At 38.1% G+C, this 27,150-nt stretch overlaps 1 protein-coding gene across 28 annotated transcripts in view; it reads left to right on the top strand.

Annotated features, from left to right (window-relative positions):
• Nucleotides 1–27,150, top strand: part of EPB41L2 (erythrocyte membrane protein band 4.1 like 2) — a 133,021-nt gene that overhangs the window by 92,676 nt on the left and 13,195 nt on the right. For 6 of the 28 annotated variants that reach the window (XM_052784331.1, XM_052784325.1, XM_052784326.1 and 3 more), the window contains 13 exons: nucleotides 346–433; nucleotides 2,048–2,200; nucleotides 3,388–3,485; nucleotides 9,102–9,274; nucleotides 11,661–11,842; nucleotides 13,390–14,037; nucleotides 16,025–16,057; nucleotides 16,291–16,353; nucleotides 19,261–19,407; nucleotides 20,796–20,900; nucleotides 23,808–23,954; nucleotides 25,071–25,124; nucleotides 25,333–25,893. In XM_052784331.1, coding sequence (XP_052640291.1) covers nucleotides 346–433; nucleotides 2,048–2,200; nucleotides 3,388–3,485; nucleotides 9,102–9,274; nucleotides 11,661–11,842; nucleotides 13,390–14,037; nucleotides 16,025–16,057; nucleotides 16,291–16,353; nucleotides 19,261–19,407; nucleotides 20,796–20,900; nucleotides 23,808–23,954; nucleotides 25,071–25,124; nucleotides 25,333–25,893 — 2,452 coding nt within the window. The remainder of the gene's footprint in view (nucleotides 1–345; nucleotides 434–2,047; nucleotides 2,201–3,387; nucleotides 3,486–9,101; nucleotides 9,275–11,660; nucleotides 11,843–13,389; nucleotides 14,038–16,024; nucleotides 16,058–16,290; nucleotides 16,354–19,260; nucleotides 19,408–20,795; nucleotides 20,901–23,807; nucleotides 23,955–25,070; nucleotides 25,125–25,332; nucleotides 25,894–27,150) is intronic. The other 22 variants (XM_052784339.1, XM_052784332.1, XM_052784333.1 and 19 more) reach the window with 22 other exon arrangements.

Below are 27,150 nucleotides of genomic sequence, written 5' to 3'. Positions count from 1 at the left end.
TCATTTGTTATGTAACTAGAACCTCTTCCTTTCATGTGTTTAAAAATTTCAGTTTGAAAATAGTAGCTTCACTAATATCTCTGAAGAGAACTTTTGGAGAAAATTTTTATCTGAGCATATGAATTACTTTAAGCAACATGCAGCTAGACTATTTTGAAAGAGTGAAGGTGGAAATCTCTACTAAAGGAATATAATATGCTCTGAAAGAACACTTTCCCTTTAGGGCAAAAATGCTATTGATACCTTACAAACTTAGTTTTTTCTGTGTCTGAATTCCAGGATTCCACTCAGTTTTGATTCTCGGTTCTTTTGTCAATAAACTCAAGGCTTATTCAATGATTTTAGGGGCTTGACTCCAGCACAGGCGGATTCCCAGTTCCTAGAAAATGCTAAGAGACTCTCCATGTATGGAGTGGATTTACATCATGCCAAGGTATTGGGGAATTGGATTGGTTTGGTTTGGTTTGGTTTTAGGATAGACAAGCTTAGTATTAAAGAACATAGTATATATAGCTTATTTAAAAAATTTCATACCTCAGTTCTTAAGTATAAGCCTTTTATCTCTTGGTCTTGATAATTACTCAGTTTACAGCTCTAACATCCTTAGAATTTATTTTAAATCTAAGTTTATTTTATGCATAGGTGTATGTGCAGCTTAGAAATAATATTTTATTCATAAGAGTGGCTAAGTACCTTTTAAATGTGTAGATTTTTGATGCCAAGGAGACATGGGACCATAAAGTAAAGCCTAAAAGAAGATGTAATTGTTTTAGTAATACCATGAAAGTTAAAAACAGAGGGGGAGGAGGTCTTGCGGGAGGGTGGGTTTTGGTGCTTTTTCCACTCCTCTGGGTAGGTCAAATAAAATTTGCATTTCTAGGGGGATTTTTTTAGTTACCCTCCCCCCCCAACCAGCTAACTAACCCCCTCCCACTCCCTCGCACAAATCCAGTCTCAAAACATTAGGAAAATTAATGCATTGCAAACGTATCAGTCCTATATTTAAAAAAGAAAACCAAGACTTTTAAGTACAGGAGAAACATTGTTTAATTCTGTTTCATATGGAAACAACGTGCACTTGTTTTTGCAATTTTCCATAGACTTCTTCCTATGTTCTGTCAGAAGCACTTGAAAGAAATATACTTAAAATTTTATTCACGTACATTAACTATGTCTGTAACATTTAGTAATTTTTTAATACAAGTGCAGCATGGCAGTTCACTTGGTCTGTAGTGTTTTAAGGAACTTAGATTTTTAGAGTTTTATGGGAACTTTCTTTTCTCATAGTGAAGTAACTGCAAACATTAGAACTGCTGTTTGCCAGGATTCGCTTGCAGCTGTTACTTATGCCAGTGAAGCAACTTTTTAATGTCAGCGTTGGCATTTGATGTAGTTGAGTTGTTGTTGAGGAAGACAAGAGATTCTGCTGTATTGTGCAGTGGTACAGTGTATAAAACCCTTATCAGTAAGTGATTAGTTTTGTAGCCTGTAAAACTTGCATCAAACACTGTCAGTGGAACAGAACGCTCAGAAACCCAGCCCACCAGCACTTTGAAATCATTGTGTTGACATTTTCAGCCAACTATCCGTTACTTCCTATATCTTTACTGGAATAGTAGGTGACTGTAAAAGATGACGATGATCACCAACTTGTTCAGACTTTCACTGACTGTTTTAAGTTGGAAAGGCCTGTTTTAAATTTTTCTTCTTTTAATATTTGTTGAAACTATTGCTGGCACACCCACCATACCTTTCTTTGCTTGTAAGTTGTTGACTTAGTCCCTATTGCTAGAATACTGAAGAATTTCCCAGAACTGTCACATATGCAATGGCATATGAGTGCCAAAGCCATTACTTAGAGTCCAAAGTTTCCTGTAAAATTAATATACTTGGCTATTTCTGCTTTAAGAATCTCATTGTTGGGGTCTTTCAGGTTTGAATATGAAACAAGTCCCAGTTGCATTATTACCTCAAGGTATGCCAGCGATAATTACTTGTTTGGAATGTTATTAAACTGTTTTTTTTTAAATTGTCTCATACGTGATAGGATTCTGAAGGTGTGGATATCATGCTGGGTGTATGTGCTAACGGACTGCTCATTTACAAAGATAGACTCCGGATCAACCGCTTTGCTTGGCCAAAAATTCTAAAAATTTCCTATAAGCGAAGTAATTTCTACATCAAAGTCAGGCCAGCAGAAGTAAGTAGCACCTTTCTGTCTTGTTTCTTTTCTGAGATCATTTCTATCCAGCAACAAGAAAACATCCTTATTTTTTTCCCAGATGTCCTCACAGGCTTATATTGGGTTCAAGCAAAACTTAAGAGCATTTTCTTTTCCTCTTCAGATTCTACTGATTGTATTAAACACTTGTCTTGATTAGTGAATGCAAACCAAGAAGAAAATCTATTTTCTTTTTTGATAGATGCCATCTTGTAACTTTTTCTTTTTTTTACAGGGAAAGCTAGTTACTCTGGCCATGTTCTTACTGTCTATACAAACTTGCAGTCCTGGGAGAGAGCCAGCTTCTCTTCCTCTTTGGATATAATTGTTCACTAAACGTCAACGCATCTAGTTTACAGCTGTAACCGAAGGCTTGAGTTGTCCTGTAGGATGTTATAACTCTTTCTGTTAGCTGCTGTGGAGATAGTGGATTCAGCGTTCTTTTCAGATACCGTTATAAGTTTGTGGGACTTGCTGAAGGAGGGGGAGTTACATTCTGATCACATTGTAACTGGAAATTTAACAAAAACCAAAATGCCAAACACCGTAATGCTTTTTTTAGATTATACTCTAAAATGTTTAAGGTAGCTTTTACTGTGTGAATAAATAAAACAAAAAAGAAGTCTAAATACCAATAGTACAATACTAACATTGTAGTTTTGTAAGTTTTGGAACACAGATGTATTGTTCTTGCACTCACTGATGGTGCATAGATGTAATGTTTTTGCTAAGAAACTATTATATAGTGAAACAGATGAGGTAAGCTTAACACTGCAGTATAGATTTCAGACTTTTATTAAATCCAAGGAAAGTGTGCAGCACAACCTGCAGTACAATTACTTCATGCAGTTTAAAAATAAATACATTGGGCAGCTAGTCAGAAAATCAGCAAGGAACACTGAAGTACTATTGGATTTCTCAATAGAGTCATTAGTACAGATAGGAAGTGATAATGTGATTATTACCCATCATGACTAGCCCACCAAGTATAATTTTATTAAAAGGCTAGAAATTCTGATTTTTTTTACATTTTTTTTTTTAAATCTTATGAAGTCTTATGACAGGAGAATTACAGCTTGTTACAGTAATGGAACTATCTGAGCTCTGCCTGTTACTTAATAGCCAGCTTAATGAAATGAATTAATTTATTTATGGATTCTTTCCAGCTGGAACAGTTTGAGAGCACTATTGGATTCAAACTGCCAAACCATCGGGCTGCTAAAAGGTTATGGAAGGTTTGTGTAGAGCACCATACTTTCTTCAGGTAAATGATAATTCTCTGTTTCCCCCACTTTGCTAGGTGTGCTCATATCCTTCTTTTAAAGGATATGAGGAAAGTAGAGAAGATTTCCCTCCTCTTTGCCCCCAATTTCTCAGTCCAGTAACACCTCTTAGACAGAAGACACCCTAACAATCACTGACCCCAAATTACCAATTCTGAAAGTCTCAAGTACAATTAGCTGCTTTATTTAAACTTTTGGAGTGCTAACAGGATGGAACTAAACTAGTGATCATATGTAAGACTTCCTGAGAGATTGACTCTTCAGAGTGGCCATCTAGAAAGCCATTATACACCTTCACAAGAAGCTCTTGGGGCTTGACAGTAGTCTTCATTCACTTTACTTTTCAGAACATTCTGCTGAGTGTAAATGCTTACAGCTGAATTTTTCCTTATTTATAAACTGGCCTGAGTTCACCGTCATTCTTTAAAGAACAGAGAATCACTTTAAAAAGAGACTACTATTTATTTATGTAATAATCCATAACTTTCTCTCTGCATTTTCTTTTCCCCAGCAACTGATACACATAAAATTCTGAATCGGTCATTGAAACTATAGTCTATTTGTAAATGAGCACTTCAACAATAGGCCACAAAGTTGTTTCTTTTTCTACTTCCTCCATTGAAAAGGAATTTGAAAAATCTTCATTTGATTTTTATAATAGCACAAACTCCATGATGGAGTGCACGTGCCCCATGCAGCTTAGGAGTCACAGATTTAGGTTGAATCTCTTATGCATTGAATAGGCATTGAATCTGAGTTTCTTGCTTCAAATGAGCACAGTAACTAGGGTATGTAAAAGGTAAGTTTTCTCCTTCAGTAGCCTGGTTTTTATTTTAAAAAAGCAATTGTGTTTAAGGTGGGTGCAATCCTTTTGCTGAATACTAGTCTAAGCTGAATATACTTGCTAGACTGAGACCTTCAGAGAACTTGGGGACCATGAGACCTAATCAGTTCATTACTGGAACTGTCTCATTGGATGGTTTTCAGTATTCAGATTTTCAATGAATATAGAATGTTCTTGAATGCAGTGTTAGAATTTGTGCTAAGATTGGCAGTCAGTCTCCAAATGCTTAATTTAGAAGCACTTCTTTTTTAAATCCTAAATTTTTTCCATGTTTGATAGAATTCATTAGTTAAGTTTATTAAGATACGTAGTCCACCATTCTATTCTTCTTTAAAATTTGAAGTCTGCTTTGGCTGCTGACATCCGTTACCACAATATCATGCAGTTCTGTCTGCAATGAAAAGTTAATAAAAAAGAAACATAATAAAATGAACCTGAATAGGGAAAAAACAAACCTTAGGGAAGTGAAAAATCCTAAACTGAGAACTACCATTTGCAAATATAAAAGTTTTCAGGAGTGTTAATATGTATTAGATAATCTTACTACAGAAATTCTGACATAATAAAAATAATTGGATTTTATTCCAATCAGAAGTGGCTTTTTCTAACCAGGAATGACATTATAACGAGAATTATGTAACAAATACTTGAACCATTCTGTAAAATCCATATACTCCACTGATGTCATCAGAGAGAAAATCCTCAGAACCTCTCATCCTGATTTAAAAATAGTAAAATAAATCCAGCTCTGTTTTTCTCCAATGATAAAAAGCAGAAAGCAATTGCTACAGTCCAAGAGACTGTAGCTCTTTCAGAGCATGTGTAAAATTTGTGTATGATACCACAGTAAATTGTATTCAATCTAGACATACATTTTTAGCTTCCAGATCTCTTAGCATGCCCTATATAACATTGTAAGATTCCTTGTGTTGCCTTTTGCAATATTTCAGTTTTTCTCAAATAATTACATTAAGGTCCATCTTCTTATAATATATGGGAAATTCAGCCAGCATATGAAGTTATTTATAAAAATTTGTAATGAACTATATTGAAAATAACAACCAAAAGGCATTGGATTCACTTGTATCAGCTCAACTTTATAGGATTCCAGTACCGTTTTCAAAGTGCAACAATCTACTTTAAGAAATACAGTCAGACTATGTATCTACGTTAATCTTTTGAGGTAAGCTTAGTCTGCAACTCTGGATCTTAAGCAATGGCTGCAGAAACCTGCTTATAATTCTGCTTTATGATGTTTTATTTGAAATTTTCATGATTGTTTCATTGCCTCCCCAGAATGTCCTAAAATGGTAAAAGTATAGTCTTCAGGTATTTTATGTAATTAAGCTTGTAATACAAAAAATCCATTCAAATGCCCTTAATCAGGAAGTAATTAGTTCCCTTGTTTTTTCCACATTAAAAGATTAAAAGTTTATCTCAGCAGGGTGGAAGATAAAAATGGCAGTTAATGCTGTAGCCTTGCCAAGACTGGAAAATAAAGAACAGAAAGAACCTTGGAAAAACCCTCTTAGCCTTCTTTCTCTTAATGCATAATGCACTCTCTCTTGGAAATAAAGTGGAGAAATAAATTGTCACAAAGATTGCGTGTGATGTCACATCTAGTATAGGAACTGGGGAGGGGGGGTGGGGAATTGCCGCTCAGGGACTAGCTGGGTGTCGGTCGGCGGGTGGTGAGCAATTGCACTGCGCATCATTTGTACATTCCAATCCTTTCATTATTGCTGTTGTCATTTTATTAGTTATCATTATCATTATTAGTTTCTTCTTTTCTGTTCTATTAAACCGTTCTTATCTCAACCCACGGGTTTTGCTTCTTTTCCCTATTTTCTCCCCCATCCCACTGGGGGTGGGGGGGGAGTGAGTGAGCGGCTGCGTGGTGCTTAGGTGCTGGCTGGGGTTAAACCACGACAGGCTGTTTTATAGAAGCAATGAAAGTGAAGCTCCAGATACTTGTGATTTTATCACATAAGTGGCCTTAGTGCAGAAGTGTGGTTTAGTCTGTCTTGAATTCTGTTTTCTTTAAAAATGTGTTGGAACAGATTAGGATTCAGGTGCATGCATATGCATCTTAGGCATGGAGGACTGGATCCTTCTGGCTAGCACTCTGACAAAGCCATAAACATCCTCTCTTAGAAAAAGTGGTAACCTTCTACCTAGCTGTATTGGGTTTGTGTGGCAAGATTTTGGTAGGGGGGGGGCTACATGAGTGGCTTCTGTGACAAGCTGCTAGAAGCTTCCCCTAAGTCCAATAGAGCCAATGCCAGCCAGCTCCAAGATGGACCCGCCACTGGCCAAGGCCGGCCCACCAGTGATGGTAGTAGTGCCTCTGAGTTGCAACAGCAACAGCAGGTGGAGAGAAGAGTGAGAACGTGTGAGAGAAACAATGCTGCAGACACCAAGGTCAGTGAAGAAGGAGGGAGAGGAGATGCTCCAGGCACTGGAGCAGAGATTCCCCTGCGGCCCGTGGGGAAGACCATGGTGAGGCAGGCTGTCCCCCTGCAGCCCAGGGAGGTCCACGGTGGAGCAGATATCCACCTGCAGCCCATGGAGGACCCCACGCTGGAGCAGGGGAATGCCCAAAGGAGGCTGTGACCATGTGGGAAACCTGTGCTGGAGCAGGCTCCTGGCAGGACCTGTGGACCCATGGAGAGAGGAGCCCATGCTGGAGCAGGTTTTCTGGCAGGACTTATGACCCCGTGCAGGACCCACGCTGGAGCAGTCTGTGCCTGAAGGACTGCAGCCCATGGAAGGGACCTGCGCTGGAGCAGTTCATGAAGAACTGCAGCCCATGGGAAGGACCCACGTTGGAGAAGTTTGTGGAGGATTGTCTCCCGTGGGAGGGACCCCATGCTGGAGCAGGGGAAGAGTGAGAAGTCCTTCCCTCGAGGAGGATGAAGCAGCAGAGGCAATGTGTGATGAACTGACCCCAATGCCCGTTCCCCATCCCCCTGCACTGCTGGGGGTGAGGAGGAGGTAGGGAAAATCAGGAGTGAGGTTAAGCCCAGGACGAAGGGTGGGGTGGGGGGAAGGTGTTTTTTTAAGATTTGGTTTTATTTCTCATTACCCTACTCTGATTTGATTGGTAATTAATTAAATTAATTTTTTCCCCAAGTCAAGTCTGTTTTGCCCATGACAGTAATTGGTGAGTGATCCCTACCTAAACTTGTCTCGACGCACGAGCTTTTTGTTTTATTTTTTTCTCTCCTCTGTCCAGCTGAGGAAGGGGAGTTACAGAGTGGCTTTGGTGGGCACCTGGCATCCAGCCAGGGTCAGCCCACCACACTAGCTCACCATTGGTTTTGCTAAGGATCTGAAAATTCTTCAGTTCTGCTGAAATATATTTAGAATGACTGTCAGTTTTCAGAACCCACTACTGGATACTGTCTTAATGTATGCTGGATCAGATTCCACTGACACAGATATTCCCTGTGCAAATGCTTCAAACAAGGAGAAAAAAGTCAGCATACTTTTAAGTCTCACTCACCCATCTGTGCCATCCTAAGTACAAAGGGCACAGTAGTTGCTGGTTCTGCTTGAAAGAAGCTGATGTTCAGTGAGCTTCTCATTCTTTGCAGATCCTCAAATCAAAAAGCTCCATCTGGAATAGTCTGATGGTTTTATACAGAGGGAGAATAGGCCATGGAGACTGCCATGCTGGGTAAGCATGTATTTGCAGCACTATGTTGATCCAGGAAGGAATATCAAAGACCTTTCTAGGGAAGTGGAGACTGAGAAGAGTTCCTGCAGTGATGACTGTTTATCCTATCGGCAAAGATGACACTGGAACAAACAATACCCTCAGTGTTGAAGCTGATGGCTCAGATTTCAAAAACAAAGTACAAGCAATGAGGGTCAGATGAATAAGAGCTTGAAGTCCTCATACTGAAGGAAATTTACGGAGGTATAGAGGACCTGTCTCTTCAAACCCATGTGATGTCAAAAACTGGTGGAACAAAGTGGAGTCCCTCATAGCAAACTCTGCCACGTTGTTACCTGGACTTTCTGACACTGACTCTAACACTTAGGTACAAACATACATACCCAGCACAGAACCCAGTATTAATAGCACTCATAACTGAATCTCTTTTTCACCCTTTTCATTATATGCTTTTTTCCCCCTCCTTATATCCAGCAAACATCAACTTACATAAATCTATATATGACATTGTAAAGAAACTGGAGTCTGAATACAGCTTGTTAAACTTCTTACTGTTGGGTCACAACTCTCCAGCCCATCAATCTTTTTTTCACTTGATACAGCCTTCTATGCAGCTTTGAGATGCCATTCCCTAACTCTGAAGAATAGTAGCTGCTGTATTGGTACCTTGGAATATAGGAAGGACAGTGGAAGTGGGATGTATAGTTTCTACTATCAGTAACATTCTAAGGAGAGAGATCTGATAAGTATTCTACATGAACCTGTAATGGCCTCGGCTTTCTACAAAAAATGCAATTTAACCAAGATAGCACCAAAAGATAAGGATCCCAGATGCTTAGTCTTACTGTGGAAAAAGCAATGGTTATCAGCATCACTTCAACTCCAACTCTAAATAATAAGTAATATGCATTGTTTTAGAAGTTCTTCTCCAAGCTTATGGTAGAATCCTTTCTTGGAGTGCACAAATCATGCATGGTGAACTGACGTTGAAATATAATAAGTAGCTGTATAGTACCTCATTAAATACATAAAATAAAGCCTTTTTAACTGACTTTCTTCGTATTTACTTTTTAGACTTGTATCACCAGAACAGCCTCCAAAAGCAAAGTTTCTAACCTTGGGTTCCAAGTTCCGCTACAGTGGACGTACGCAAGCACAGACACGACAGGCTAGCAACCTCATAGACAGACCGGCTCCATACTTTGAACGCACTTCAAGCAAACGCATTTCCAGAAGCCTTGATGGAGGTACGAAATTTGACTTATTTCTTCAGTGTAATGATTACATTATGTGTTGTCACTCTGATCTGACCAACATTCAAAAATGTTGACATTGTGGATGGCCAGAATGTCAATTGACAAATTTATGGATTTCAGTTTCTGATGGGTGACATGAGGAATAGCCACTTCAGTTACTTGTCAATTTTAGGTGACCTAAACAGTAAGTTAAGTCACTGCCTAAATTGTATGGCACTGCTGTGAATATATGCTGTTGATTAGAATTGTTTGGTCAGCGGCATCTTTTGGGCTGTGGGTTGGCCTGAGTGTTTCTCTCTACACCAAAGAGAAAAGGCAGAACAAGTTGTTTCTTCTAGTTTGGTATCATTTTGTTCAGTATACTGCTATCCTATTATATTTATTAGGTACTTCTGTGTTTAGTTAACAATTTTTATGTTGAGGTTGTTTGAATAGCTAAAAATTTTTTTTGTCATTTACTGGTGTTTGGTATCTGAGCAGAAATATCTTCTGGTTTCCTTTATTGAAAACAGGTATGCTTTCCAAAGGCAGGTATAGCAGCAGTATGTGTGAGAGATGCAGAAGCATATATTTTACTCTAAATCACTTCTGAAATAATACAGAGTAGAAAAATTCTTCAGAAAAATGACATGAAGCTTGACTTAGATTCAGGCATACACAACTTCACTGGAATAAAAATGAACTGTGACAATGCTGTGAGTTTAGCTACAACTCAGCTGTTAACTCTACCTTATTTTCTCCAAAAATCTTTTACTTAGAAGACTTACTTCTGCAAATAGTCATTCTTCTATACTGGGACAAATGAGCAAACTGTGACACTTGATAGGGAAACCTTACCTTCTGAAAACCGAAGCAAAAATAAGAGGCAAAAGTGCTTTCACTGCTATGAGTCCTTGTGGCTACCAAAAGACTCATTGCCACGTCAGTGTTACTGTCTGAGTCTGGTTTAGTTCCTGTACTACTTTTGGTTAGAAACAATTTGAATTCTTCCCAACTCTCTGAGATTGTATCATCAAGCCTTTCTGGGATCCCTTGTGCATCATCTGCAGAACACAGATGTGTATGTATGTGTGTTCAGGCCCAAACTTTCAGTCTTACAGAACCATCACAGTCAAAATTTTGAGCATGATGAAGCATTGCTCTTGGGTTTTCCTTTTAAAAAAAGAAAAAAAAAGCCATCCTGCTCATAAATCCTATTATGCTGAATCAAATAAGAGAAAAAAACTAATTTAAGGCCTTTCACTCTCTTGTGCTTTAACTATATTCAAGTATATATATTCACTATTTCCTCCTTCCATTTTTTGCAAGCATAAGGGAGGAAAAGTCTTACTTTCACTGAGCTGTTGTTTCTGCAGTTTTGCTAAGGTTCCAGGATAAAAATACTGTGACAGTTATATGCATAGCTATTTCTATATTGCATTAAAACAGTCCTCTCAAAATAGTGAATTTCCACAAGACACTGTTGCCTATTTCTCTCTTTTGTTATGGTGATTTACAGTCACAAGAACAGTACCTTCAATTTGTCTTCCAAGACTAATCAAAAAGTTGATAAATACCTACCTGATACTGTGAGGTTTTTTTAGCTTTGTAGTGGGTTGACCCTGGCTGGATGCCAGGTGCCCACCAAAGCCGCTCTATCACTCCCCCTTCTCAGCTGGACAGGGGGGAGAAAATATAACAAAAGGCTCGTGGGTCAAGATAAGGACAGTTTAATAAAGTGAAAGCAAAGAAAAACAAATGATATTATTCTCTACTTCCCATCAGCAGGCAATGTCTAGCCACTTCCTGGGAAGCAGGGCTTCAGTACATGTAGTGGTTGCTCCGGAAGACAAAAATGCCCCCCCTTCCGTCTCCCTTTACTTAGCTTTTATATCTGAGCTGACATCACATGGTATGGAATATCTGTTTGGTTAGTTTAGGTCAGCTGTCCTGGTTATGTCCCCTCCCAAGATCTCGCCCTGCCCTAGCCTGCCATTGAGGGGGGGGCAAAAATGTTGGAGAGACAGCCTTGATGCTGTGCCAGCACTGCTCAGCAGTAGCCAAAACACTGGTGTGTTATCAACACCTTTCTAGCTACTGATGCAGAGCACAGTGCTATGAGGGCTGCTATGGGGAGTATTAACTCCATCTCAGCCAGACCCAATACAACCTTGCATAGTAAGTGCACATTATGTAGCAAGGGTACGTTGCTGTTCATATCAGTGCAATGAGAACCATAGACTTTTTGCAAAGCCAAGAAGCTGAAAAATATTGTATCACTCAGTAACTAGCCTGTATTGCTCATTGCTGACATCACCATAAAATCATTTTGTTAAGAAGTCTTAAAAACAAAATGTTCCAGCTTACCCCACTTAACCAAAATTTTGTTCTGTAATAGCTCCCATGGGTATCTCAGACCAAAGTCTGCTAAGAGACTTCCCTGCTACTGGAGGGCAGGCTGCTGGAGATAAAATCATTGACATTGAAGCTGCTGGTCAGGCCAAGTTAAAAGAAGGTGGCAGAGAAGAAGATGGAAGCCCAGTCAAAACTCCGCAATTAGAATTGACTCAGGATGGAAAGGTATGGCTGACTTTCACACCAAAATTATTTGTTCATGTGGTGTGTGTTCATGTGTGGTTATTTAGTGCCTATCACTTCTGAGCGTCATACAGAACACCATATTAAAATACTAAAGAAAAACTGTCAAGTGCTTTCTGTAGGCTTAACTTAATGTAAATGTATGTAAGCAAAAGAGAATACAAACTTCTGAATGGCATTGACCTAGGGTTTCTTTTATTGCTATAAATTTAATTTGAATTCTCAGTAAGCTTGCATGAGTTCTTGAAAAAAATGTTTCAATGTATAAATAATGTTTTATTAATTTCCTTAGTTTTAGACTTTAAAAAAAAATTGTTAGTATATCCACAGTTCTGTACATTCTACAAAGTTGGGTGTATTATGACTCTGTTTAATTACCGTAAGTAACAGTATTGTTTTAGTAGCCATTGCAGAATTATTTCACACTTTAAAAACTTTTACGTTGACTGAGGTGTAGATTTCTGTGAAAAGTTGAGTTCTTTCATCTGTTCCTGTTGCAAACAACCATTTACTTGTCTTGTTTGTTTGAGCTACTGGGAGAATAGGTCAAAAAATTAGATTTAGATCTTGTATGATTTGATGTAAAAATTTCCTTCCAAAGCGTCAGCTAAAATCTGCTCTTCTCTCTTGAAGATCATTTCTTTTTTGGGCAGTTCTCCAGAACTTTCTTTCATATTTAAAGAGTAATTTTGTTTTCAAACATTTTTGCAAGTAAGCTACCCATTTGATTCCTAGGGGGACTGCTGGGTTTCTCTGTGTGGTTCACATGTTCCCGCTGCATTCAAGTGTAGGAAGGGAACAAATATGAACAGTTGCATTTTTTTTCTTTGCTGGTAAGTTAAAATAATTTTGAATTAGCCTAGGAAATAGGCACACACAGATTTTCTTTATGAGAGAAAAATGGTAAAGTAAATTACTATGTTTTGACTTTGGGCTTGGTAAAATGGTGATATTCCCTTGTTTTCAAAGTGGCAGTATCTTTCAATATTTTAACCAAGAGAATAAAAAAAAAAAGCAGTATTTTGGAACGTTGTTCCAGGAAGCTGTTCAGTAAGGTTTTGTTACACATGCCAATTCTGTGAACAGCTTGCTTTCCCCCCTAGCCCAGACACTTCTTTTCCTTTCTGACTCTCTTTAATTCTTAGAGGAAATCATTACAAACCCAAGAATCAAAGTGCCAGCTTGTCTTTCCTGTACTGCACTGTCCCCTGACCTTTCTGCCAAAGCTTCGAATGTCTGTCCTCTTCCATCTGTTTTAAGTGACTATTACAGTTCAAAAGTGCACAGCTTTTTACAGCCTGAGAACAAAACATTCGTAATTGGTTCCTTTCATAATCCAGAGAAGTAAACAAGTTGGCTGCTTGTAAAACACAGGGGATTTCTATTTTTATTTGGCATTTCTATTGCGTTAGTAGAGCTATCCCTGCTTCTAAGTAAAATTTTTCACTAACTAATAATTTCTTTTTTTTCTCTTTTCTTGTGCCTTCAAACTTGCATTTTTTTGTGCTTTCATTTTCCACTGTGCACAGAATTTTTTTCTTCAGCTCACTCACGTACACCCATCATCACTACCCATCCATTCTGTGTCATCCCATCTCACAAACCTGTCGCCTGTCCCTGAGATGGACATGCTTTCAGATATTTCAGAGGAAGATCCCTTTGGAGAGCCCCTCCTTACCATCCCAGACATCTCAGAGTGCAATTCCATGAAAGAAACACCAGATCATAATAAAAATGAAATAGCTTTACCAAATAATACCTTTGAATCTATGAGACCCCTAGCTAGTCGAGGCTCCCTTGCTGTGGAGGGAAAAATCCATACAAATGACTACAAAAGCACTGAGTTGTGTGTCTCGTTCAGCTTTATCAGATGCTTTTCTTTTAGTTTCCATTCACTGCTTGATGAGGATGGTTATATTACTTTTCCTAGCCTTCCTGATATTTGCATCTCTTTCCTCCCACCTGGCCTTCAGCACTATATTCCTATTACCTCTCCTTCCTTCATTCCCTCTTTTCTCCTTATCTTTGTGCTGCTGCTGTCTGCTTTCCAGTCTATTCCCTTTTCACTCACACTTTCCCTTCCTCTCGCTCTGTCCCTCTGCTACCTGGAGCCTAAGGTGACTTCCTTTAGTGCCTCTAATGACAATGACCTGAATGACAAAGCAGAGGAAGAGGAGGTGTGTAATCTTGTTGCTTAAATGTTGACACTTGCACATAGCTTTTATGCTTGTTCTCCCAGAGGCTTGCTCAGTTTTGCACACTTCCTGGTATAGGGATATGTCTATGTCCATGCCTGTATATGTATAAATACACACATACACACAGACACACGTGTGTGTGTGTATCTGTATCTTTCTAACTTTTCTCATTTGTGAAAAATTGCCATTGTGGGATTTTTTAGTCAATAGATAGCTGGTGTTTTTTCTGCCTAAATTTCTACAGCATGCATAATTTCATTAGATTCCACAGACACTGAGTTGCAGGTAGAGTTGCTTTGTAGTTCAAAATGTTTATGAGCACATAAATCTGAATACTGAAAGTGCTGTGTAATAATAAATATATTATTACTTGATACTATTTGCAAGTTGTGTTACTTGCACTATCAGTTTATGTTAAAATGCTTATCTCCTGCGTGCATTGACTGGAATGCACATCTCCAAGGTTCTGTTTAGATCTGAAAAGTGAAATTCCTAAAAGCTGAATTCAGAAAACTGCGAATGCTTTAAAATCAGCTTTTTTGTTATTCCAGATTTCAGATGTTTCTGCTCTACAGTGGTGTGTGCAAAGTTGAGTCTGTCCAAGGCACTTTTTTTTTTTTTGTAAGTCCTTTGATTAATCTTTAGCAGCAGTTAAGGTGGAGACTGATTTCATTCATTAGCTGGGATTGCAGGTTGTGTCAGACTTGAATCACTGGAGTCTGAACATTCTTTGAAATACACTGTTAAAATTGCCATACAGGAGCCTCAGTCACACTAATAACGTTGCTCTGATCATCTGGAGTGGTTGACAAAATGCCTCCTTTCCTTATATCTGCTGTGCATGTTACAGCAATACGACTAGAAAAAAGGTGTTTATTTTGACCTTCAAAGGAAATATGAAACTAAATATTATAGAATCAAAAAGGGGGAGGGCCTGTTCAATGTTACAGTTAAAAAAGTTTGTTAAACCAATTAAATCAATACAAGGTACATACTAAAAACATGCTAAATACAACATGATGTCATTAAAAACACCAATCTAAGTTCAAAATAATGAAAAACATGACTTTAAAGACTTTCTCAATTTTTCTGTAACCTAATTCAATCCATCATTTGTAACATAAAGTTGCAGAAAATAGAACCGCAGATAAATGAGAAACGAATAAAAATGTGGTATGTACCAAATCATGTGTGCATTCACACAGAATCCAAAATGCAACACTGTACAGTAACTAAACCCCTCTTCAAATTTATGTACTTGCACAGTGTTGACTTCTAAATGCATCTTTTCCTAAGATTAGCAGTTGATATTTGTACCTGTGGAAAGACTGGGAAGTGGTTTGCTTTGTAAAGAACGCTGTTCCTTAAGGCATTCAGAATACTCGTAGGTAAGATAAGATTAGCTATCATTTCCAACAGAGTGCATTGCAGTTTGAAGAAGAATATATTCACCTAAAAAGGAGGGAGGTGTGCAAGTAACTCATCCCAAGACAGCAACATTCTTAAAATAATTAAGACAGTTTGTAAATACAGTATTTAGGTGTTTGACTTGAATCATAGTTTCTCTTAGCAAAAGAACTCATGCATTAGATTCCATTTTCCCATCAACTTGTTGCAAAGTTTAAGGTGCTTACCATAGATATTACGCACATCATGTTTTTTTTCTTTACTCATTCTTAAATTTCCATCTGGGAGAACACTGACAAGTACAGCAAGAGAGGGACACAGTGTGAAACTTCCATTTTTCATGTCACTTATGCCAAATAACTACTTCAGCCATTCTACAACAATGTAGGTGAAGGAAGACCAAAGTCGCTTAATAATTTCAACATCTGGGGCCGAAACAGTAAAGGTCTGTAAATATAGCACGCTTTGCAGCATTTACAAAGAGATGAAGCCTCTGTGTTAGTCTATAAGCGTATGTTAACAGTTCCTTTTCTTGATAATTTGCCACGTGCTCACATAGGTGGAATCTGAAGAGGAGGAAGCACAGCAGAAGGTGCATGGTTGGTTTTTTTTACAATTAAATCTGGCTGTATCTGCCTGCCTTATTAGCACCCTAAACTTAATGTGAATTTAGTCTGAATTGTGCCTTTTCACCTTACCATTTTATTTCCTTTATTTAAGTGTCTGATTCTAAGGGCCTTTTTTATTTACTTGCTGGTACATTTTATGTTCTTTTTTTTTTTCTTTTTTTTTTTTTTTTTGTGTGTGTGTGGCTTAACTTCACAGAGCAATTCCTTGAGAGTAGACGGGGAAAATATTTATGTCAGACATAGCAATTTAATGTTGGAGGTTTGTATATAATATAAGAAACGCTTTCCCTTCTCACGGGCTGCCAGGCTGCATGGGATGGGAGGTCACTTGCAGGCTGTTACAGACACAGTGCATGAAGTGCATGGGGTAAAAACAGCTTGGAAATGTTGCATGTTATCATTCTAGTTTCTGAGTTTAAATTTAAAAGGAAAAAAACCCAAAAAACAACAACAACAAAACCCTAAAAAATCCAAACAAACAAAAAAACCCCTCAGCTTGAATGTTGAATGTACATTTTATGTATTTTTGCTAGATGTTTTCAAGGTGGCAACTGGGAATAATAGCCCTATTTAGATAAAGCAAACACATGGGTCCAATTCATAATTCTAAATGGGATTTTTATACATTGCTCCTCAATGTGTGCATCTTCTGTTGAGCATGGTTGCTAGTTTTCACCAGTTTAATCAACCTTTATCAAATACATTGTCTGAATAAATGGAGTTAGTAAGGCACAAGCAGTGGTACAAGTGTGGAAAAACCAGTTCTGGTTCTGATGCTCATTGATTTGGGGAGCTTTGAGAAATGTATGTGAGGATCAGATTTTTAAAGGGAATGTTTAGATATGCTTCTGAATCTTTGCTTTGTTTTTTCACTTTTCAAATGGAAGTAATTCTTGCTTCCCAAAGGTTGGTTTTCATTGAAGATGAGCAATAGCAAAGAGCTTTGAACAGTATGTTAATGCGTAGTGTTTTGTCACTGAAGTAGAGATTTTTATCATAAGAATTTCCATATAGTCTGTTAATCTGGATTATTTTATCAAAGACTATCTGTAGTTATAATCAGTATCCTTTAACTTGTGGTTAATAACATAAGCTAGTAACTGAAGAAATTTTAGAAAATCCTACTGCTGTCTTTAACTTTTTTTTTTTTAATTATTCATCCAGATGGGGCTATAAATAATTCCCTTTGTCACAAAAAATGTCTTTTTAAAAATCATTGGTTTTCTTCAGTAATAAGGAGATATATGAATCGCAGTAACCCAACTAATATGTTTTTTGGCTTTTTGCAGCTTTTGCTCACTATTGAAACTTTGCTTGTGTATAACTTACTAAAGCACTGGAAGTGCCTTGCATAATTGTGCTTTGATCAAGTCCAAGAAACGTGCCTTGTGTCAAGCCAAGACAGGTTTTAAAATGATGACATGATTGTTATGACCTTATTTGTGTAATAGAATGCCTTTGACATAAGCTTTTACTTCACTCAGAAAATACATACTTTAGGGGGACATATTTAATGTCTTGTTTGTTACTCCTAGATTAAAGGTGAAGCATTGGTCCTGTGACAATATGATCCTACTGAGTTGCCAGAAGGGGAGAGGTCTTAGTGTTCAAAGCACATGTGTGAATATTTGCAGAATTAGGAAATAGAAGTGCAGCATTGAACTGTTACCAGGGCTGAACATGCAAGTGAAAAGGAATTAGAAACTAATGAGTTTGTACTGGGTTTGGATTTTTCATGACTTAAGACAAGGCGTCTTTGCAGTGTGAGCACTGACTATAAAAACACTAACCAAAACGTTAAGTAAAATTTCAGAATGTTCTGTTACAAGGTATATAAAATCTCTTTCCAAAAAAAAGATGCTTTGCCTAAATTATTGTATCTGATTACATTCTTTTGATAAAACTTCATTAATAATTATGTCTACATTGATATTATTCCATTTTAATCTTCAGTCTTTTAATTCTGTACTAAAAATGGATCTGAGGCTTAAACTTGAATTTCACCGCAGAATACTGAAAAAATATTCTTGTGTTAGAGTGTACATAACCAACATCGGCTTTTCTCAAAACCTGGCATGTTGGAAGGAGGACAAATTATGAAAGCAGAGTGAAACGTGCTCTTCCTACCAAAGCCCATCATCGTATTTAAAGGATAATGTTACTTCCAAGGTAGCTAAGTAGATAGATTTTTGCCTACTTAACCACAACAGTTATGTTTCTGCATAGCTCCTGATCATTATGTGTGCTACTGTATCTGGTATAAAGTGAAAGACTATCTTGTAGTTATTTCATCCAAGGTGCTGCAGCTTAGCCTCAATGGGTCATCACAAAATCTAACTCGATATTCACACTGTGGTGTCCCCTTTGGCACTTGCCTATGTAGGTGCAATTTAGAGAGAACATTTCTTTGGTACTGATGTGCATAAAAACTGTCCCTACTGGAATGCTGTGTCTGCTGTCAGGTTCTTAAATTTGGCATTGGCAGATATCAGGCTTTAAGTCTTTAAATCTGATTCTTCCAGTAAGTTTAAGCCTACATGACGGGCACAATGAGTAGTCCCTCTGAAGTTAAGCAGGTGATAGTTGCTTGCATATTTGGCCCTGTAGTATTGTCTTCACAGAAGTATTTTTCATGGAGCTTTTATATCAAGAAAGATGCATTTTTATAATGCTTCTTGGGTTAGACTATTCTTTCTTACAGCTACCTTCAGTAATGTTAGTTGTGCAATAAATAGCCCAAAACATTTGCTTCTGTGCTTACAAATTTTAGATGAAAGCAAGCAACTACTGGAAACTATTATTGTTTCATGTTTTTGATGAAAATAGCCCTCTGTTAAATAACCATGCACAGCATTATTTTTCCTTTGCCTGAAAATATGGAAGAAACAGTGTATGAGTGGCCTTTCATTACAAAAACAGAACCAAAAAATGTTGGTTCCCTTTAGCCTTGAACTTTTTTATTTTAAGGTACTCCAAAGAAGAATAGCTCTTCAGACACAAGGCACTTTCCTTGGTTTGGTTTCTTTTTTTTTCTTTTCTTTTCTTTTCTTTTCTTTTCTTTTCTTTTCTTTTCTTTTCTTTTCTTTTCTTTTCTTTTTTTTTTCCAGTTAAGTTTGCTTTTGTTGTCGTGTTTTGTCCTACTTTGTTTTACATTGCGGGTTGCTAGGACCTGGATAAGACCCAGGACGACTTACTGAAACACCAGGCTAGCATTAGTGAGCTCAAGCGCAATTTCATGGAATCCACACCTGAACCACGCCCAAATGAGTGGGAAAAGCGGCGTATCACACCTCTGTCCCTACAGACACAAGGGGTATGTCACTGCAGACACTTGTCCGTATGCGTTTCCATACAACCCTGTATGTAATACAGTAAACGCAGTTTGTCCTTTAGAGTAACACTTTCTTTGGCTAATGTAATATTTGTTTATACTAAGTATACATTAACTTTTTACCACTTACCATTGGACCTGACTTTAAATAATGTGTAGAATTTTATTCTTCTACAAGAACAACTGAATTAGAATCACTAGAAAAAAATGGAGGTGATGGCAGTATTTTCCTGTGTGTTAAGGACAGCTTAAATTTCATTCTGATTTACACAGATTGATGGAGATAACTTTTCAGTGACAATAGAACTTTTCCCTCCTTTTCCCTCTATAACCCTTCATAGACACTTTGTGCATAAACACACACACAGCCTGCGTGTTGTTGCAGAAGGACCTTACATGATCAGTTAATTTACAGTGTTGACTTCTTCGGGATGTATTTAATGTAGTTATTAAAATTTACTCACCTTAATCTCCAAAAGTCTGTAAAATGAATTTATCTACTTTTTCTCTATACCTCCTTCCTGACTGAACCTTAAAACAGCAGTTTGGAAAACGATTCTCTACCAACATCATCCTGAAAGCTTGTGGCAAGAAAACTACCCAGATAAATTTATCTTGCTGTTGTGAAACTTTTAGTTTTATGGGGTGTTATTTGCTGCTTCTTTCGTAGAGTAGAAGAGCAAATCAGTCTTTGAAAGCAATCAGTTTATCTTCTGTTGTTATCCTTTTCTTTCACCATTGTTCCTACTCTTCCCTCCTAAGTATACTGTTGTCCTATCCCATTCAATTCTTAAGTATTCAGTCCCCAGAGAGGTGAACTTTAAATTAAGCTTGCTCGATGCTACCAAATGATTTTTGTTAATAAGACATTATTTCAATAAGATACTTAAGCAATCTGAACTGTGAGTATGTGCATACAGATAATACAGTCACTGACTGTATGGATCACTTCTTTAATGACTATTTTGTTAATTTATGGTTACTGCCAAGAAATGATTCCTCAAGTTTCTGAGTAGTACCTGAATATTTCTACACCTAGTGGTATATGCATAGGTACAAATGCTGGTCAAATTTTCAAATGTCCACGACACTTTGGTTCATTTAATAGCTCTAAATACCTTTTTGGTTAAAATAGACATTTATATAAAAGTGTAACTTAATTTTTGTTATGTGGTTGTGTGTATTTTCTGTGTTGATTTCTTTGTATTGAAGTTGAGGCCCTGCCAAGTTCTTTTATCTCTGTATTTTTTTTTTCCTCATCTAGTATGTTCTGTCACTTTCAGATGGTTTGGTTTTATGTTTATGTATAGTGTGTGTCTGTCTTATTGCTTGTTGATTTAAACTGGTTTTATAAAATGAAAACCAAATAGAAAAAAGGAGACCACATTTTCCAAGTGAAAACACTGCCTGGGAAGGAGAAGCAATGGACTGCAATGCCGTGGATTGCTGGAGCAAAACCAGAGGAGACCAATAAGGTGGCTGCCCTGAAACCTACTGCCTTTTTGCTGTATCTGCTGTGGGCTAGCTTGGGCACTTCTTTCTTTTTTTTTTTTTTTTCCCCCCCTGATGGAGATAACTTTTTTAACCCAGTACTGAAAGGAGAAGGTCGAGTTGTAAAGCAGGATCCGTGTGTGTGTGTACGTGTGTATATATATTTTTATATATATATATATACACATGAATGCCAGCAACATTCTGCTTAGAGCACCAAACTAGCTGTGAAGTTCTGAATGGCTACTGTTTGAAAAGAAAACCAATTTTTCACCAGAAAATTACCATATTTTATGTGACTAGGATGACAGCAAAACATGTATTTCCATTCTATATGGAAATAATTGTCTGCAGTTATTTGGCACTTCACACAAGAACTTTTGCTTTACATGTTCACTATGTAATCATTATTCAAATCAATAACGCTGTAGAAGCAGCTTCATTTCAAAGGCAACCTGGTTCTGAGTACCTCCACACTTCCATACCTCTCCTTTCATCCAGAGAAAGAGGGAAGTTTTCTCCCCTATAAGCTGATTTAACATCTATGCAGTGAAAAACGCTATATAACCAGTGGGACTACTACCAGTGTGATAGTGATGATGGGTAGCAATTGTGATGTTGCTTTTTTACATCACTTTTGGACTATTTTCCACCACCTAGGAATTGGGACAAAGGTAGGTTAATGTAAAGCTGTCAGTCCTAGTTCAGTAACATATATAAATACGACTATTGGGAAGCAGTATATTTCCATCCTAAACTATTTGTTGATGGATAGAAATTTGTGTTCAAGTGTTTTGTTACCCCCAATTTATAAACTTGCTGGTATTAGTAGACTAATACATTGCTCAGTCCTATTCCTGGACTGTATGTTTCCTTGCCTGTCTTTTAGGATAGTTGGACAATAGGTGAGAATAAAGCAGGGATACCACTGCTAATAGTCTTTCTTTTCTTCTTTCTTTTGCTCCAGTGAAAATACTTGCAAATTGGTCATTTTCTGTGTATGAGAAATGTTATTTTGGGTACATCTCGTTTGTGCCACTATACTTCTGTATGACTGTACTCACACAAATGCACAGCATCTGTGACTTAATTATAACAGGAATTGTGACACTTTGATATGTATGTCACAAATATGTGAAATGTTGTTATGTTATGGATACCCACAATATTTTTTTTTTAATCCATCCCTCCCACTTGTAAACAGTATTTCATGTTAGTGTATATGACTATATACCAGAAGGAATTTGCCAGGAATTTAAACATCTGCACAGGCTGATACATTATTGTAACTACAGTACTTTGATGAAAAGTGCCAATTCTATACGTTTAATCATTTTTACTAAATGCCTCCTCAGGGAGCAGGGGTTACATTATCAAACAAATTGTGTAATTAGAGTTTTCCTTTTAAAAGATTAGAAGACCTAAAAATGTGAAGGTGGTAAAACGCAAAAAGATGGGTTGTATGTGCCTGTCTTTAATTACATACATATGTGGGGAGAGAGGGAGAGAGACAGACACAGTCTGATCACATGCCACATAAAGATTCCTCCCCCCCCCCCCTTTTTTTTTTTTACTGCTTTGAGTGGTTAGAAAACGTGGTACCAGAGTACGTTAGGAGTATCTTGAACGTTTTTGCCTTTTGATGTAATCTATTAATAGATAAACATTTTATTGGGCACGGTAAACTAGGGAAAGAAAGTGGGGGTGAGGAACACTTTGCCCGGATGGATATTGAATGTTGCATGAGTGCAGATTTAATAACTTGCATTCACATTAGCTTTTCTTAACCACCTTTAAAATTCATTGTAGGGAAAAAAATATAGGTGTTCTTTTTCTTTTCCTTCTCTGTTCTTCTGCATGCCATATGTGTTGTAGTATATGCACAGTAGCATGGTGTAACTTATGTCGGTTCAGATTCTACACTGCTACTCACAGAGTCCACACAGACTGCAGTTGTCTGCATGGCACCTTGGCTTTCCTCTGGCATGCGCTTCTGCTGTGATTCTCTGTAGTGCAGTTCTCTAAGACAGAATTGTATCTTACTGAATGTTGTCAAAATGTGTGTTACATCCATGTTAGGTATTTGTTAGATTATTGGCTTTTTATTTTAACTGGTTTTACTTCTACCTTAGTACAAGAGCTCATGGAAGGAAAACTGGAATAAAGACTTTTTAGCCTTTTCAGAGGCTTGTACCCACATGAATTTTAAGTTTGCTTTACCGTACAGATTTATCGTACTACAGAAAATAAGCCAGACTATGAACGTAATTTATGCTTTAAAGCAGCATACCCTTTTACATATGTTTGAATAAACCAAGTTTTCCCAGTAGGATGGGAAAGGCTTTTTGAAAACAGATTCTTTAACAGAAACGAATTTGCTTAGTTTACTTAAGCATTTGCAAAACATATATATAACACATATTATAAAGAAAACCTCGTTTCAGCGTTGTGGGTGTGTATTGTTCAAAGCAAATGTATCTGACTGCCCTGAAGCTCTGAGCCAATTAGGCATTAGAAGGTGTTAAAAATGGATTTTTAAAAGGGAAAAATCCCAGGAATAAATACAGAATTACTGCCTAAGCAAACTGTTCTCTTTGGAAAATCCATGGCAGTGTTAATGCTTTTAATTTTTATAGTGTGATATGCGTGGTGGAGAGATGCAGTATTAGAGTCCGACTGTGCGGTGTGGTGACAGCGGTGTTCTGTCCCGTCTGTTCGCGTTTCACCTTTCGGGGAGTCCGTGCGTCCCCCCGTCCGTGCTCCTACAGCGTTCTCCCAGCCGAATCCTGTTCCTTGTCACGTTTCTCTCTTGCCAGACCTTTCCTTTGTAGGTCGCTGCCGCTCCTCCGTCACTGTCTAATTCTTTCCTTTCCCTTTTCTAACTCGTCTAGAGCCTAGAAGAGGAGATAACGTCCATTTTGTTTAGTAAGGAGGGCTTCCGCGCTGGCACCAGAGGGCCCTTCGCCGCCGCCAGCGTGGGGCCAGCAGAGGGCGCTGCGGGGGAAGAGACCGCCGCCTCGGCCGCGCCGCCGCCCCAGGTGCTCCCCCCCGCCCCGCCGCCGCGCTCCTCCCGCCTGCGCTGCCGGCCTCGGAACGGTAGGGGCCGGGCGGGTGACCTGCTCGTGGGGTTAGGCTCCGGCCCCTCTGAGGGGGACCGGCCGACCCCCAAAGCCTTAAAAAGGCCAGAGCGGCGGCCTGCAGCCTGCTTCTCGCGTGTCAGAGCCGGTAAGCTGGTCGCTTGTTTGAAGAGGGGAGAGCGAGCCGGCTAGCGAGCTCAATTCTGCGTTCGCAACGCTCAGGAGGTACTAGTTGGTGCCTGGTTAAGCTTCACCAGGAAGGCTGGCTCACGCCGGGTAGGTGCTTTCCTTGGTAAACAGCAGTAAAAGCTAGGATTAAGTCACAGATGATGTGTCGGCTTTTGCGTTCTTATTGTTCAAACTCAAATTTTGCTGCAAACTGGTCACTAAAAATACATCAGATCAAAAAAACTACCTAACATAATTTACAGGGGGCTGTCTGGAATAGCCATCACAGATCATTTTGTTAAGGAACAAGTACTAATAAAACTGCTTTAATCTCATCAGTTGGCCTCCAAACTGCATGCTAATGGGATCATCCTGGTAATCATGTATTGCTATTCTGACAACACACCACCCTAAACAGTCTCCCTCTTGTTATCTATTAAGTTTCATAAAGTAATAGACCAAAGATGAACAACTAATAAAAATCTTACAATAAAGTCTCTTTTTATTCTGCGTGATGATAAACTGATAGTAGAGTACTAAACAGGTTTGTTTCGGTTTTGGTTTTTTTACTGTCCCTTAATATTATTTATTCTTAATTCCTGATTTAACTGAGAGAAATAACTGCCTCAGTAGCATCATTGCCCAGTGCATTCATGCTTTTATTTTCAGTCTTTCATAATTAAATTCTTATTCCAATTAATAATGTCCATAATTCTTACCTACTTTTGAATGGAATATTTCAATGAAGTGGAAGGAAATGAGCATAGTCCTATGAGAATCTTGCAGTGAATACACAGTGTCTGTCTAGTATCATGTATATACATTCTTAAAAGCTTGCTTGGAGGATGTTGCGCTGTTGAAAAGGGTTGTGCATTGATTTTTGTCCTCTGATTGCTTTTTGTTTCACAGAGACATGCTACCAGAGCAGAAGGGCCTTGTACTGGAGTCAGCGATGCTGATAAGGTTCTACTGATTTTTTCTGTAGTTAAATTTGGCTCTAACTCTTCCAATCCATCTTCATTCTTTCCTTCCTTCCTTTTTCAGTTAACCATCACAACCATCTTTTGTCTTCTACATGACATGAACCAGCCATCAGCTAATTTTGTTTCCATCATTTTAATTTATTCATATACTCTACTTTTGTTTTTCCTCATCCGTGTTTTTTGTGCAGAGTTCACATGAGACTCTGGACATAGTGGAGGAGAAGAAGCAGGCAGAGGTTGGGATAGAAGAAACACTAGTCGTAGATGAAACCAACAAAGGGAAAATGCAAGTTGCCACTGATGCTGGGGAAACATGTAAGGTGGAGCATCTGTCAAAAAAGGACTCTTCATCATTGCCATCAGATAGTAGCAGCAGCAGCAGTAGTAGTGAGAGTGAGGATGAAGAGGTGGGAGAATACCAGCCACATCATAGGGCAATTGAGGAAGTCATCAGGGAAGAACAGGAAGAAGAGGAAGACATGAAAACGAAAGAACATGAAGAAAAAATACAGCATGTGGAAGCCACACCAGAAGGCAGTAAACTAAATGTACCAGTTGAGCACACACAAGTTACAGCTGAAGATTTGGTCCAGGAAAATGCAGTTACCATAGCTACAGAAGAGAAGAATTTGTCAGAGGAAATTAAGCAAGATTTAGGTGAAGAAAAAGAGGAAGAACAGCTCAAACTCAATGGAGATGTGTCTCATGTTGACATTGATGTTGCACCACAAATAATTTGTTGTTCTGAGGTAAATGGTAGAACAGTTTGACAACTAGATTAAACAGAGATCTTTCTTGGGGTGAAAATATACCTGCCTTTCTTCTTCTCGTATTTCTCCAGCTCTTCAGGCATCCAACAAGATTCAGATCATTTGGAAGGGGAAACCATTGATGAGCAGTGAAATTCTGTCTCCTTCAGTTATGGTTTCTGACTTTTTGCTAGAACTGAGTGAGAATCACCAGTAAGGCAAACCTTCCGAAGACTGACATCTCCTTTTTATCTCCCCCTTATTTTATATGCACATACATAATGTATATTTATTATTTACATGTTTCCAATGTTTTAAGTCTCGTCTTGTCTATTTGTCAATTGTTTTAGACACGTCCATGACATGTAATTGTGATTGGAAAACTATTGGCAATTGAAATTAGAAAACACCCGTCACAAATTTTTGTTCCCCCCCCCCGCTTTTCTTGCCTTTTTTTTTTTTCTTTTTAAAAATGTTAGGGATTTATAGACTAGAATAAGTATGGCTAGAAATCACATAGGTGAGAGCACTGCATTGTAAAGGGGTGAGGCATATATCACAATCTTACTGTGAAGCCTTCTAGTGAAGTAGGTATTTAGGGAAGCATGCATGGGTTCCAGTCACTATGAGTTGTTTTAAGCCAAACAAGGTTGAAGGGCTCGTTACTGGCCAAACTTTATAAAGAAGCAGAAGGGGAAAAAATGAATGTTGTCATGATCTTCTGCTGGGTTTTTCAACAATTGGGTGGGGTTTTTTCCTAGTTAATCTACCTGCTTGTTCTTGTAATGGTGGCAATTTTTTTTTTCTTTGCACTTAAATCCAAACAACTTACCTTCTTTCTTTCGTTGTCTTTTGCATACACAGGTGGTCTGATTAATGATGTGAAAGAATTAGTTTATAAGATACAACTTTAGAAGTTGCAGAGACCCACGCTTCCTAAAAATATAGCTAGTTTGGAGGAAGGGGAGAAAGGCTGCTGTGTGCGCAAGTGTGTGTGAGGGAAAGGAAGGATTTTTTTTTCTTTCCCTTGGGATTTCCGCCCATGTGCATCCAAACCCAATGGGAGATAGCCACTGATGCATCTATAAAAACATCAAAAGGCTTTTACTATATATATATTTTTTTAAGTTCCTAAATATATTGAAAATCTGCTCCAATAAGTCAAGTCACAAGTTCACTGGCTTACAGACCCCTGGTTAATTGCTTTCTTTGCAATATTGCAGAGAACACCACTAGCTAACTCTAAATGGTTAAAAT

The sequence above is a fragment of the Harpia harpyja genome, chromosome 4, assembly GCF_026419915.1.
Source record: "Harpia harpyja isolate bHarHar1 chromosome 4, bHarHar1 primary haplotype, whole genome shotgun sequence".
In the NCBI taxonomy this organism is placed as follows: Eukaryota; Metazoa; Chordata; class Aves; order Accipitriformes; family Accipitridae; genus Harpia; species Harpia harpyja.
Note: the sequence above shows the minus strand (reverse complement) of the source record. Positions and strands in the feature narration are given on the sequence as shown.